General features: G+C 42.7%; 1 protein-coding gene across 8 annotated transcripts in view; it reads right to left on the bottom strand.

The window, feature by feature from the left end:
* The window catches only part of ARHGEF12 (Rho guanine nucleotide exchange factor 12), a 97,165-nt gene that overhangs the window by 37,569 nt on the left and 45,120 nt on the right, over positions 1 to 14,476 (bottom strand). For 7 of the 8 annotated variants that reach the window (XR_003997235.1, XR_003997232.1, XR_003997230.1 and 4 more), the window contains 9 exons: positions 8,730 to 8,828; positions 8,154 to 8,203; positions 7,196 to 7,253; positions 6,262 to 6,440; positions 5,668 to 5,745; positions 4,922 to 5,041; positions 3,691 to 3,825; positions 1,853 to 1,924; positions 232 to 324 (listed from right to left, as the gene is read on the bottom strand). Coding sequence is in view for 1 of the 8 variants with exons in the window: in XM_030538449.1 (XP_030394309.1) it covers positions 232 to 324; positions 1,853 to 1,924; positions 3,691 to 3,825; positions 4,922 to 5,041; positions 5,668 to 5,745; positions 6,262 to 6,440; positions 7,196 to 7,253; positions 8,154 to 8,203; positions 8,730 to 8,828 (884 nt within the window). In the remaining 7 variants the exon portion in view is untranslated. Of the gene's footprint in view, positions 1 to 231; positions 325 to 1,852; positions 1,925 to 3,690; positions 3,826 to 4,921; positions 5,042 to 5,667; positions 5,746 to 6,261; positions 6,441 to 7,195; positions 7,254 to 8,153; positions 8,204 to 8,729; positions 8,829 to 9,152; positions 9,202 to 14,476 lie in introns of those variants that run through there. The other variant, XR_003997234.1, reaches the window with a different exon arrangement.

A 14,476-nucleotide genomic window follows, 5' to 3' on the forward strand; every position in this document is an offset into this window, starting at 1 on the left:
GACAGGGTAATAAAGAATCACAGACTATTTTAGCGTGGACTCTGAAAGTGCCATTTGCCATTAGTTAGGGCCAGTAACAATGAATCCTATTTTATTTTTTTAAATTAGACAAGAACGTTTGCTAACAATATGGCATGATGTGGTCACAACTGAGGCATAAGGAGAAGGTTTAGATGCAGCTGTGTCCAATCCCAAAGAAATGTGTTTGTGACACAGAAGAGCGATAGCCACCTGCTCCTGTTCAGTGTCAAAGTCGTCATCCTCTGCTCCGATGATCTGAGGTGCCATGCGGGAGGAAGGACTCCCAACATTGGATTGAGAATCCTGGGGTGTTGAAAGAGAAAAAAAATGCAGAGAGCAGTTAACATCTCAGGGAAGGTTTCTCTTTGGCAACTGCCTATAAGGAGATGACGACAGTTTCATTTTTAACCAGTCACTCTTTTGAAACTCAGTCTGGTCTTTAGCCCAAAAACAGACCGAGTTTAAAAAACTGACCCAGGCCTTCTTTCTGATGCAGCGAATGGACAGGCCCCTGGTCTAAGGAAGGCCTCAATCCTAAGGGAAGGACTGAAAGGACTCTGGCCCACTGAGGCGCCAGAAGAACTAAAGCCCTTGTTCTGAGCTGAAGCTGTGATAAACTTGTGACCACAGAAAACCCCTGGGGTGGAGTCTGAAGGACCTTGCACTGGTCGGAGCCCTTGCAGTCAGGAGGCAATCTCTGGGAAGCTGATTAACATGCATATAGGTTCTTTTATTGTTTATAACTTTTCTGTAATGTATTTACCTTAAGAATAAATGTGCTTGCTTATAAAGTGCTGTGTGGTATCTTAACTATGGCAATTATACTGTTTACTGTCTGTGGGGAGAAGAGACAGGCAGGCCAGCTTAGGGAGCCTGACTTTGCTGGGGAGCTCAAAGAATTAGCAAGGAGCTGTGCAGTCTGGAAATACCCTAGTCATGAGGGAGAGGTGCGCAAATCTTTCCCCCCATGCCCCGTGCAAGACAGTTGTCAGCTGAGGAGTCTGAAGCCTACAGTGGATGCCCTTGCTGGACCACAAGGGGGAAATGCAGGTTACTGACTTGTGACATTAGGATCTTCCCCTTTGAAGATAAGAATGCTCAGAGAAGCCACAGTTAGCAGGTTTTAAACCCACATTGTATGGCCTGTTTTTGTATTCTCCGAATGTCAGCCATCCAAGTGAGAATGCCTCCAACGAGACATGCTGTGAGGTGGTATATGCCTAGCAACTTCTTTCTGCAAATGAAGGCATTTGACTCGCAGCAGTTCCCAAACTACATCGGATCATGTATCACCCTCTTAAACTATTGTGAGCTGAAGGAGCATCAAGCCTACATACCGCCAGTGGTGCATGCACCACAATTTGGGAACCAATTGAGAACTAATGGGTGTGAGAGGCACTCTCTTTAGAATTCTTCCTCGGGAGAATTATTCATTCGAATAACCAACAACTACTGCTGACCAAACTTTCTCTTTTCCCCATTCACAATGACATCCCTGATAATCACTGTGTTACTGGGACTGAGTGTCCCAAGGCAAGAAAGGCTTCCTCCATTTAGGGTGGGACTGACAGAATACAGACATAGGTGACAGCTCCCAGCATTTGACAGACAGCTGTTTTACTGCAGATTATATACTTCTGATCCTTTAACAAACCCACTTTTAAGCTCCATAAACTTTTTGCCAATTAAAGTTTGCTACATGATTCTTAATTGCATTTTATTTTGTAAGGGAAAAAGTCAATATATATTCAATTTAGACCACAAGGAAAAAGGATTTTAATGGACTCATTACAGAAGCAGCAGCTATGGACACACTGTGTTTTGGACTCACAGTATCTTGAATCTCACTCTTCTCTGGACTCTCCTCCAGGGAAATACGTTCCTTCAGACCACTCCGGGGACTCTAGGAAGGAAGGGAGGGAAATTCTAGTGAGCATCAGCAAGGCCCAGAAAAATGAAGTACTGTAGAGTATGTTCTTGATTAACAGACAAATTTCACATGGCTCACATTCAATGGATTGCCAAGCAGCTGCCAGAAATAGTTAAGTTAAAACCTAAATCAACACCCATACACACAGTATCTAAAACCAGTAACTTAATATGTTTCTAGGACACATGAAAGCAACTGAGTAAATTAAGCTAATAATACTAACAGAATTTCTTTCATTACAAAGGCTACTACCTCAAATGGAAATTTTGCCCTGCCCAGTCCCCTTAAAATGCAGTTCTCACTGATATTATATTGCAGTGGTTTTCAACCTTTTTTCATTTGTGGATCTCAAACATTTCAAATGGAAGCGGGACCCTTTGGAAATCTTAGGCATAGTCTGCAGATCCCCAGGGGTCCGTGCATCACAGGTTGAAAACCACTATTATATTGCATAAAAATGAGAGGGAGCAAACGGACACTCTTGATCTTTTTCTGGCCCACTCCTTTAATTTCCAACTGCAAGTAGAAGCCCCGCCCAGCTAGACTCCTACATCAATCGCTAATAATCAAGAAGAAAAGGGAGGAGGGGCCAGCTGAGATTCTTCAAGCATCAAACAATATATGATTCCCACTCTTCCTTGATCCCCACAAACTAAAAGGAAACCCATGCCACAATTCCCTTAATGACAACGGCCTTCCACTTAATAGGTGAAGATTTTGAAGCCTGTGAAAACAGAAGGCGATAATGGAAACTCATTTGCTACCTTAACTATAATGGGTGTGACTACTGCTGGCTGTCATTAACAAAAACAGACCCCTCTCAAAGCCTTGCATTTCCTGGGCTCAGCTCCCCTGTAAGTGTGGGAGAGCCCCACAGCCCACCATTCTCCTCCATAAGTCAATTTTCAACTCGGCAAAGATTGTCCGTTTCTGGAGCTTTTGTCTAGAGTTTTTATAAAGTCTTCTTTCAACTTTATATTTCAGTGAGATTGTGTTAATATAAACCTAAATCTGGAAAAACAGACTGCAGCTACTGATTTTGCATAGCAGTTTTATCTCAGAGATAGTTTTGTAAATTTGATATCAGACCTCACACAACTCACTAGGAGATAGAAATGATATCCCCAATATGCAGCTCAGAAAACTGACTCATAAGTTCTAACAGCCCCAGTCCCAATTCCCCGGTACTAACCAGACAACGCATTAATTCAAGGTTAGGTGCTAAAATACAATAGCCATGGGGTCTTATTAGTACCTAATATTTAGCTGATGGATTAATAAAAGAAAAGGCTCTAACTGCTGGTTAATGACTGATGTGTATCTGGTAGGAGTTATGCTTTTCCTCACACTCATGGCAACTTGCCCTGTGACTCTGTCTGAGTCATTCTAACCACATATGGAACATTAACGTGTTCTTCCAGATACTGTAGTTTGTCTCATTTCTGTAAGACACTGGCATTCATCTCTCTCAGCCTGGTAACAAGGAATGTGCCAGGAAAACCCAACCCTGAAAAACATGGTATTTTCCTTTCCCACTGTCTCAGGAAAGACTAGCACTGCAAGCTTCCTCACAGCAGTGTCTTTGGTACATCCCTCAAAGCATTGTCCCAATACTGTGTGCGTGAGAGCACCAACATATGCATAACACATGGAGGACAGAGCTGTTAACCTAAAACCTATTATGGGAAAAACAAACACAAAGAGACAAAGGTGGAGCTTCAGAGCTACCCTATACTCACATCAGCAATGTCACTGTTCGGCCGGGAGCCGTCACCACTGCTGTAGTCTACTTTGCTCAGCCCATCCCCACTCTCAGCATCTACTTCACTGATCTGCAGTGACTCTGTCACAGATCTGGAGGAGAAAACTCCATCCTAAGAAAGAGAAAATATATTAAGAGACTGCCCAAAGCAGGGCACTGAGGTGTTTAAGGAGTAGAATACTTATGATGACAAATCCCTGGCTGGGATGATTTAGTTGGGGATTGATCCTGCTTTAAGCAGGAGGTTGGACTTGATGACCTCTTGAGGTCTCTTCCAATCCTAATCTTCTACTCTTTTATGACTATGATTAGCAGGCTCAAAATTTGACCTAATCTGCTTGATCCATAAAACTCCAAGTTTAAGAGGTGGTAGATGCTTTTCTAAGAAATAACATCCAGAGCACGGTGCTCATGAACAGCCTTACAACATGCAAATGGGGAAAAACTTGCTTCTAGTGGTCAACAAGCAATAGGGGGAAAAAATCCCTTCAGTAAGGACACTTTCTATTTTAGAGCTTCAAGTAATTTATTCTTAACTCTAAGGATAAGAACATAACATAAGAACGGTAATACTCGGGTTAGACCAAAGGTCCATCTAGCCCAGTATCCTGTCTTTCAACAGTGGCCGATGCCAGGTGCTTAGGAGGAAATGAACAGAACAGGTAATCATCAAGCAATCCATCCTCTGTTGCCCATTCCCAGCTTCTGGCAAACAGAGGCTAGTGACACCATCCCTGTCCATTCTGGTTAATAGCCATTGATGGACCTACCCTCCATGAACTTACCTCGTTCTTTTTTGAAACTTATCTGTAAAATTATCCTATGGACTATTTCTTTTCATTTTTACTTAAAATACAGAAACAAATTAGCGATCAAATCACTAACACACAATTAGATCTTATTGCTTTAAACACAGCCTCTGAATCTCCTAGGACACAGAGAAACTGTGCATTACAACTTCTGATTAAATACTATAATGTTCACCACATACAGAACCTGTAAGTTATCAACTTCTGTGAGCCTAATTGCAAATTAAAAAAAGTCACTTATGCCTTCATCTAAACAGCTACTGAAAGTAGGCAGTGCAGATCTGCTTGTGGAAATTGGCAAGAACATGGTAGGGAACACCCTTCTCCCACACACATACAGCTTTCCCTATAGCACATCCAGCTGGAGTTTACTGATAAGATCCTCAACACTCCCATTACCTGAGTAGAGCCTGTGGCTTTGGACAGCTGCTCTTGCAGCTGAGGGATGTGCTTCTTAGTTTCCTGTATCTCCTTAAGCAGTCGTGGGGTAGGTGTTCGGCTGTAATCTTCTTGCAAGGACTGAAAAGTTTAATGAGCATTTGGTGAGCCATCCCTGCAACTCTGCCCCCTAAAGCTGCAGTCACTAAGTCATCTTCATATCAGCCACCTGTCTATGAAATACTAATTAGAAATGCCATTAAATGGAATTATTTGTACACCCATTGCTTTTGCAACTGGGTGCTACAGCACTAATATTAATACAGAGCTCCTCCCTCTTCTCCCTGACCTAACTGTAAGAAAAAATTCCCAGTCATAGCCGTATTCAGACAGACATTCACATAGTTGCTCAGCTAAAGAGATGCACCTTCTACCATAGCCAGAAGTAACCAAGTTTGGAGCTTAATCCTGAGAAGTTCTGCACTCACAACTCCTGTTTTCTTCAACAAGACTCTCAGATGCTCACTTCTCTCAGGATTAGATGCATACCGAAGCCTCCCAAAGAGAAGACTTCCTCCACTCTTTAGCATTCAACTGTCAAGCATGAGCACCTTGACAGCTCTCTGCCTTTATCCCAGTGCAACAGCAATCTCTTAGGCAGTCATGTTACAGACCACATGGAAATTGATCAAGACAGTACTAATGAAAGATTCAATAGCTGGTCTCTATTTTCAACTCTTCCCTCTGCAGACCCCCGTCTCCAGTACCTGCAGCCGCTCCTGCTCTTTCTGCAGCATCTTTCTCAGAATCTCCACTTTCTGGCTGTGAACAATATTGTTCTCCTCCTGGAAAAAATGGAGAAATGTTAATGAACTTGGACAGGAAAATAGGGAGATGCTCACTCACCCCCCGCCCCCAATCTTAAATATAGGGTCTCTACAAGCCCTTCCAAATTGGTTCTTAAGTTTCCTCAGATCACTATCCTACAGTGACCGTATCCATCTGCCTCTCTATCTGAACATAGTTGCCACAATTCTCTTAAAAGTGATTCACCCAAACCAGTTACTAATTTTCTCGTCCTTAAAGCCTGCGTTTCTTGCAGTTGGGTGCTAATAAATGTTATGGAATAATGGCCATGGCTAGAGCTGGTCATTGTGCAAATATCAATCATGCAATTTTCCTAGCAAATCTCCAAGCAGACACTATGCTTAGCTGAATGGTAGTTTTGCCATTGGCATGAGTCCACCATGACTACAAATTCCATTTGATCAAAAATGGAAAACGGGCCTCCAGAGACTGAAGATTAGCGTATTTTCCTATTGCACAACCAGCCCTGCTTCAAAGGCCCATTTGACTCTTACCCCCATCAGCACCGGGCTAGTAATCCTCTCTGCATTTCCAGATGTGCCAGGCGAATGGGGAGATGTCATGATGGGAGACATATGCCCAAATGCTGCTGGATCCACTTGAGAATCGGCTAATGGAATCTGGGACGACCCTGGTGGGCGCCCTTGCACAGTGAGAGCTACATAGGAACCCGCTGTGCAGAGAAAGAACAATTTGCATTTCACAAACATTTACATTTGACTATCCATGGCCCTTTCTGTCCCCAAGAGACAAGCAGCAGACTATACTTCATCTGTTAATCTGTCCAATCGGGTTTACTCACACCAAAGAGCCTGAAAATGCTGTTAGCTCCTCTCCAGAGATAGACTTCAAACTTCAGGTACCCCAAAATCTATCAGTTAAGCAGGTGACAAAATACTTTTTTAAAATCTGCTAGAAAAACTGTACGTTTGATACACATCTGTAGTCACCAAAGAATTAACATGGGCTGGTTCCTTCGTGCAGGAAAGGGATGTTACTAGTTCTTCCCAATGTAGCCTAACTCCACTATCCCTTTATGACAATCTACAGAAGATACAGCTTTAATGACACATGCAAAAGCACTGACATTAGAGAGGCAAAACGAGGGGAGATTGAGGAGATCGGTTGTGGGAGGGTAGGGTAATCTCAGCCATTGGACAATGGTAGAAAAGAGTAAAATTCCATATCCGCTGACGTATGATTAAACTTTCCCCTGCCCCTCAAAGAGATTTCAAACTCCACTTAACTCTCTCTACTTTGAGCGTACCCAGCACTATCAGACAGGTGGAATAATGGTCAATAGCACAGCTAGACTCCACTACTAACTGCCTGATGGCTGAACTAGTAGTCTGACCTCTTAAACACAGTCATCTCTTTAATGGTTTCAAGAAGTGCACTGAAAATAAGCAACGGCCTGCATTGACTTACACTTGATCAGCTTCACCACATCCCCATGATTTGAGTTCGTTACAAGAGTCCCATTCACCTGGGGAGGAGAAGAGGAAGAGCATTCAACTTTTTGGTCTCAGACCTTGGACAAACCTCTTCATCATGTCTCAACACAAACTCAGAGAGAAGCAACTAGATGCATGTTCGCTCGCCGTTTCTTCATACCCTTTAATATACTAACAGGATACTCCCACCTTTGGATGCCACGCTACGGAGAAAATCTGATAAGCCCTCCCTCTCAAAGTAAACATGTTAAAAATGCAGTGCTAGTTTGAAAGGAGAAATAGGATGCTTCCCCTACGCTGATGAATCTCATGCACAGGGAAGAAGCAGCCCAGTATACTAGAGCATATCTTGGTGAAAAAAATAGCAGGGAGGTTGAGTAAATATTTAGCCTTGGCTCATTTAACTCTAATTCATCCACTTCGGTTGAAATCCTGATTGGATCAGAGTCAGTGGGAGTTTTGCCATTGACTTCAATGGAGGTAGGATTTTTTGCACTGGTTCTCTGGAGGATTTCACAGCCAATACCTAGGTTTTTTATTTGTTTGACACGAAAAGGGAGCATGGATTTAGGATACACGGGGAAATCAAAAAGTGTGTTCCAATTTACAGCTAAGTATCATTGGCTCTCCCTCTTGCCATATTTACTGGCCTTTCTGTGTATGTGAAATTTGAACCATTTGAGGTACACAAGCTTCCAGGGGGACATTCTGAAATGAGAGTCATCTCCATTAAAAAATTACCATCTGCCAACAGACACTACACAGTTACTGGCTAGCAGCAAAAGACGGAAATAGAGGATTTCTCAGATGTAGAATATAGTAGTAACTGCTACTAACTTTTGACAAATGCAGATGTTTTAATGGGGACCACTGAACTTCACATTTTTCTAATGTGAGAGATCTATTTCACTGGTAACACTAAGCACCCTTACCTTGATGATTCGATCACCTGTCTGCACTCCAGCCCGCATGGCTGCTCCATCTAGAGGAGGAGAGAATTAGTCATTTACGATTATATCCATTTCTGCTTCCAGTAATTTTATATTTCAGTGACTAGAGAAACATCATCCTCTTTCTAACCCTGTGCAAAAACCATTCTTCTCATACTTGCCCTAAATCCCTCTCGACACCCCACTCCCTAAAATCCAGGTAGCCACAGATTACAATGTCATGAGTCTCCAAATTCCAGGAGTTATGGTTTCACATTGCAGGTGAAACATCATGATCACAATCCCACAACCTTATAAACACAGACCTCATTTATTTCCTGGCTTGCACAGGATATGAAACTGCTTCTGATTAGTTCAGACACTGGAGAGGGGAGGCCCCATGCAATCCAATGCTACCCTTGTCCTCATGTATCTGATCATCCATCTGTGATGGATGCAGCTCCCTGCCCTGGAGGATTATTATTAGAATCTTCTCCCTTCCCCTCTCACATGCTCCCCTGCCCTAGACAGAAGCCCTGTGGACTGCTGTCTGCTAGCATATTTAGCAAGTTCGCTTACCTTCTTTGACTGACTGCACAAAGACTGGATTGTCTCCACTAAGTGTCAGCCCAAATCCATTTTCATCCCGCTGGATGATAACGCAGCGCTGAACGAGACCTGCACAAGTAAGGTGGCAGAAAGGGGAGGAGAGAGAGAGAGGGAAAAAATACAAAACAAAACAAGCTAGGCATCAGTCTAGAAGCTTATCCTGCTAGAACACCGCAAAGCACTGAATGAAACCTGTACTAAAAGACACAAATAGGGCATCAGTCCAGAAACAAACAGATAAGTATGTCAAGACAGGTCAAGCTCACTGAATTGGTTACACGACACAGATGTATAGCAGAGATGCAGACAGCTCTGGCACATCAGATGAAACTGGGAGGTAAAAGCAACCTTTAAGAACAGCTACTATCAACACAAATCATTGTGCACAATCACCTTCTCCTCACCGCAATAATTCTCTCTACACCACCTGTATCCGCAATAATTCTCCAGGCACCTGGCAAATATAAATAGTACCAAACATATTTACATATGACCAAATTAACACACAGGAAAAAACACATTATACCTCAAACTAAAGTCAGCAGATTTGATTTGTAAAAAAATTTACAGAATAAACAAGTCTTCATAGAAATCTAGGGCAGGAAGGAACCTTCAAGGGGGTCCTCTAATCCTTCTCCCCATGCTAAAGCAGGAGCAAGTAAACCTGGAGCAGGTTACTGCAGACTATGGCCTTGGCTACACTCACACTTTACAGCGCTGCAACTGGGGTGTGAACCCCCCCCCCCGAGCACTGCAAGATACAGCGCTGTAAAGCGTTAGTGTAATCAGGGTAGCAGCGCTGGGAGCACGGCTCCCAGCGCTGCACGCTACACCCGTAAGGGATGTGGTTTACATGCAGCGCTGGGAGAGCTCTCCCAGCACTGCCGCTCTGACTACACTCACACTTCAAAGCGCTGCTGCGGCAGCGCTCCCGCAGCGCTGCCAGGGCAGTGCTTTGAAATTCCAAATGTAGCCACACTCTATGTCTAAAATTTCCAAAGGGGTCTGCACTTCCATTCAACCTTTTTTTTTTTTTTTTGGGGGGGGGGGGGGGGTACAAATGGAGAGTTTGAAAACCACCGACCTAAACCATCCCTGACAAGTGTTTGTCATTTTCAGGTTTTTTAGAACATGTTGGACAGATTCCTCACAACTTCCCTTGGTAGCCTATTCCAGAACTTAACTATCCTTCTAATTAGGATTTTTTTTTTAGAATGTCTAACCTAAACCTCCCATGATGCAGATTAAGCCCATTACCTCTTGTCCTACCTTCAGTGAATGCAGAGAACAATTGATCACCATCCTCTCTGTACCAGCCCTTAACATTTTTGAAGACTTATCAGGTTTCCCCCTTCAGTCGTCTTCTCTCTAGACTCAACATGCTCAGTTTTATTTTGTTTCCAACTTCTCCTCACAGGTCTGATTTTCTAAACTTTCTATCGTTTTTGTTGCTCTCCTCTGGACTCTCTCCAATTTGTCCACATCCTTCCTAAAGCCTGGCACCTAGAACTGGACACAGTACTCCAGGTGAGGCCTCACCAGTGCCGAGCAGAGAGTGACTATTACCTCTCATGTCTCACAAATACGTCCCTTAATACACTCCAGAATAGTAGCTCTTTTTGCTAATTGTTGACTTATTCAATTTGTGATCCACCATAACCCCCAGATCCTTTTCAGCAGTACTACCACTCTCACAGCCAGGTATTCCCCATTTTGTAGTTGCACATTGATTTTTCTCACTTAAGTGAAGTGCTTTGCACTTGTCTTCATTAAGTTACATCTTGCTGATTTCAGATCAATTCTCCAATTTGTCAGAGTCTTTATGAATTCTACTTCTGTTCTCCAAAGTGCTTGTAACCCCATTTGCAGATGTTATGAAGATATACGCGCCACTACATTGTCCGAATAATTCATAAAAATACTGAATAGTACCAGACCCAGATCTGACTCCTGCAAGACCCCACTAGATACACTCTACCAGTTTGACAGCTCAACATTGGTAATTACTCTGCTAAGTATGGTCTTTCAATCAGTTGTCCACCCACTTTATAGCAATTTCATCTAGACTACATCTCCTTACTTTGCTTATGAGAATGTAGGACTGTGCAAAAATCCTTACTAAAAAAATCAAGATATATCATGTCTACTGCTTCCCCCGACCCCATCCACTAGGCAAGCAACCCTGTCAAAGAAAGAAGTAGGTTCATTTGACATGATTTGTTCTTGACAAATCCATAATGGCTACTCCTTATAATGTTATTATCCTCCATTTACAAACTGATTGTTTAATATTTCATTCCAGTATCTTTCCAAGTATCAAAAGTTAGGCTGATGGTCTAATTTTCCAGGTTCCCTTTGTTCCCCTTTTTAAATATAGGTACTATGTTTTCCATTCTCCAGTCCTTTGGGACCTCACACATCCTCCTTGAGTTGTCAAAAGATAATTACTAACCATTTTGACATTGCTTCACCTAGTTCCTTAGGTACCCTAGTGTCAACTTCATCAGGTTGTGCCGACTTAAATACATCTAAGTCATCTAGATATATCTTTTATCCTGCTCTTTCCGTGTTTTATGCCTCTCTGCAAACAAACTACCCTCCTTCTGGAGCTGAAATATCCCATTGGGTTATTTAACAGGGCAGAGACAGGACAATTGCAGCAAAGACAAGAGCCATGTCTATTCTGGCCTGCCAGCATTCGGAAACTAGTAATATCTCATTTCCCACTGAGTGGCAGAGTGATCCCTTGATCAAAGCACAGGGCCAAAAGCTAGCAAGTTCTAATCTCTGCTCTTCCTTCAATTTGCCACAAGACCAGGGCAACTCACCTCCTTTTGCTGTGCCTTAATTTCTCAATCTGCAGAGTGGGGATATAAATACTGCTGCAGAGATTAATTTGTTGATATTTGTACAGCATTTTGTGGAGGTAAGGTAATAGACATCCAATGGTTCTCTTGGAAACGGAATCAAGAAAAAAAACAGATCCCTCTCACCTGCGTAAGGAATAAGTGGCCCACTCATTCCTAGTTCTCTACTCTGGGTACCAATTCATGCTAATTGTGGCAAGGGTCTCTGATAAGGACACCTGCGCACTGAGAACCAAACTAATTTTATATACTCCACTTAACAACTTTAGATTAAAGATATGAGCTTCATCAATCTTGTGAGCTCATAGACCAAGGTTCCATACCCCTTATCCCATAGCCAATTCTCTGACCTACCCACCACCCTTATTAATCAATATATAAATAAATAACTAGGAACTCTTTGCATTAGACTACATGGTCTTTGCCGTGGAAAGTGTGTTTCCCTGAATGTTTGCACAATAGGGCCCTACATTGACGGGGGACTTTGGCACTTAGTGCAATACAAATAAAAGAATCTTTAAAGCATTTTACACTCTACGAGATAACAAAACAAAAGGACTGTCCTTATTTCCAATCGTTCATTCCACTTGCTCATTTACACAGCAACACCAGGCAAAACTCTTCTACAGGGAGCCAGTGGGGGGTAGGAATATCTTTTCCAGCATCATTCAGTGACCTAGGCTGCGGATATTTCTTGTGGGGAGGGAAGAAGGCAAGGAATAAATAGGGCGATGAAAATATTACCCCAAAAGGAATTTTGTTTGAAAGAGTGAGTGGTAGTAGGGTGTGAAGGAAACCTTGGACCTGATCCTGGTCTCTCACCACTTTTATACCAGCGTAGCTATACTAACTTCACTGGGAGTTAATCCTAATGTAAATGAGGAGCATAAATCAGAACATGCTCCACCCTGTGTTGCCTGTGGTGCTGGAACCACTGCAGCCTTCTACTCACATCAGACTCTAGCAACAAATCCTGCCCTTCCACTGTAAAGCCAAAGCCCTTATGTTTTCCTCAGTGGCAAGCAGCAAATTGATGGAATGGAACCAAGAAGGGGGAAGGAGAAGCGTGGCTAAAGAGACACACTAAGCTTTACATCCCTCATCTACTTGGGTGAAAGAACATCTTTCTTTCCCTCACCTCCAATTTCTCTACGTGACCAATCTTCTCTAAGCCTCACTACACAAGAATGATGCCCCAGGGCAGGGCGTAGGAGAGGGAACATGTGCTATTTCAAACAAACAGCTCTTTTTAAACTCTGCTGCCAGACCCTCAGGTTTAAGGAGGTAGTCTCTCTACTAGTAAGAGCCTTCCTAGTTTAAGAGGCACAGTATAGTCCTGCCAATGCATTGTCCCTTTATTTCCTGCACAGGTTGGCTTTATTTCTAAAATCAGTAATACTGGAGATGGTTTTATTGAGGCATTCTCACCACCTAAACCTGGTGCCAAATGCAGAGTAATACGTAAGGGAGTAATATGCTATCTGAGAGCTGCTTACTGATGTGTAATTTACATCCCAAGACAGTCATCTTTGGATTTTACAGGTACAGAACAAGCCAGAAGGTGAATGGCAGAGGAGTCTAATTAGGACCACAGCGGTCAGAATTTATTAGTCACCATCTCCTACCTACAAGCTTTCCCAAAGGAACGTGCTCCTGATCCTTTCCCTAATCTTAAGCAGGGCCTGGCATTAACAAAACTCATGTCTTCACCTTGAGTACTGGATGTCCCAGCTAGCTGACAAAGGTACCGATACCACATGCGCTGGGAACAAAACTGATTCCATGATCACTCTTTATGGGGTTTCTTGCATCTTCCTCTGAAAGACCTCATACAAGCCACTGTCAGAAAGGATCCTGGACTAGCCTTGTCTAACCCAGTATAGCAATTTCTGTGCCTGTGCCAAGGAGGGGAACAAGAGCAAGACTCTACTACACTGTTTCACTCTGCTCTGGCAGGGAGAAAGAATAACCAGGTACAAGTTGGTCACCTGTTCACTTCTATTAATTAAAATACATTAAAAACTTAGAACTCTCTCGTGGAGCTATTTAAGAAAACACTAATTCTGTTGACTCTTGTACCTCCATTCTTATGAGACTGGGATCTCACCACAATATGTGATCTTGCATTGGATACTTAAACCATTGGCATACAACTCTGATGATCTGGAGAACCGTGACTGACTGGAGTTATGAAAAACCACACCCAAGACGTGTTGCTGGTTGTTTTCAAGGAGCTGCTGTACCGTTGTGACTTAGTATCACAAATGCATGAAATATGGTAATGGAAATGTTGCAATGAACTATTAGAGCAGCATACCTTGATTATGTTGAGTAAGTAGATTTAGTGCGACACAGAAAGAGCAACTATTATTACTGACACAAGTTAATAATGAAGTAGCAGCCTTCAGTCACCTTGCCTGCCTTTATATAATTCGTTCCAATCCTTCATGTTTCTATTTCCTTAGTACGAGTCCATGCTTGGAAAGGTGTCTCAAGACCTCACTTGGCTGGAAAGATGGAGGCTGTAAGGGACCAGGTTGTACTACAGATCAATAATTGCATTTATTGCCAAGAGAACACCTTGCATCCATCAACAACTGACCTCATTCCCACTCTAAGCCAGCAGGGGAAAGAAGTGAAAATTAATCTACGATGGGGAATGAAGAGATGTCACCTTAACTGCGATTTCTCTATTTATTTCATATTATGCAGTTCTCAGCAGGGACTTCAGTTTTTTTAAAAAAAGGACAAAATTAAGAAAAATCCCTTCTCATACCCATAATAGGGTGAGGGAAAAAAACAAACAAAAAACCCACTAAACTATTGTGCTCTTGGCCTGAGGCCAGATCT

The sequence above is a fragment of the Gopherus evgoodei genome, chromosome 19, assembly GCF_007399415.2.
Source record: "Gopherus evgoodei ecotype Sinaloan lineage chromosome 19, rGopEvg1_v1.p, whole genome shotgun sequence".
Lineage (NCBI taxonomy): Eukaryota > Metazoa > Chordata > Testudines > Testudinidae > Gopherus > Gopherus evgoodei.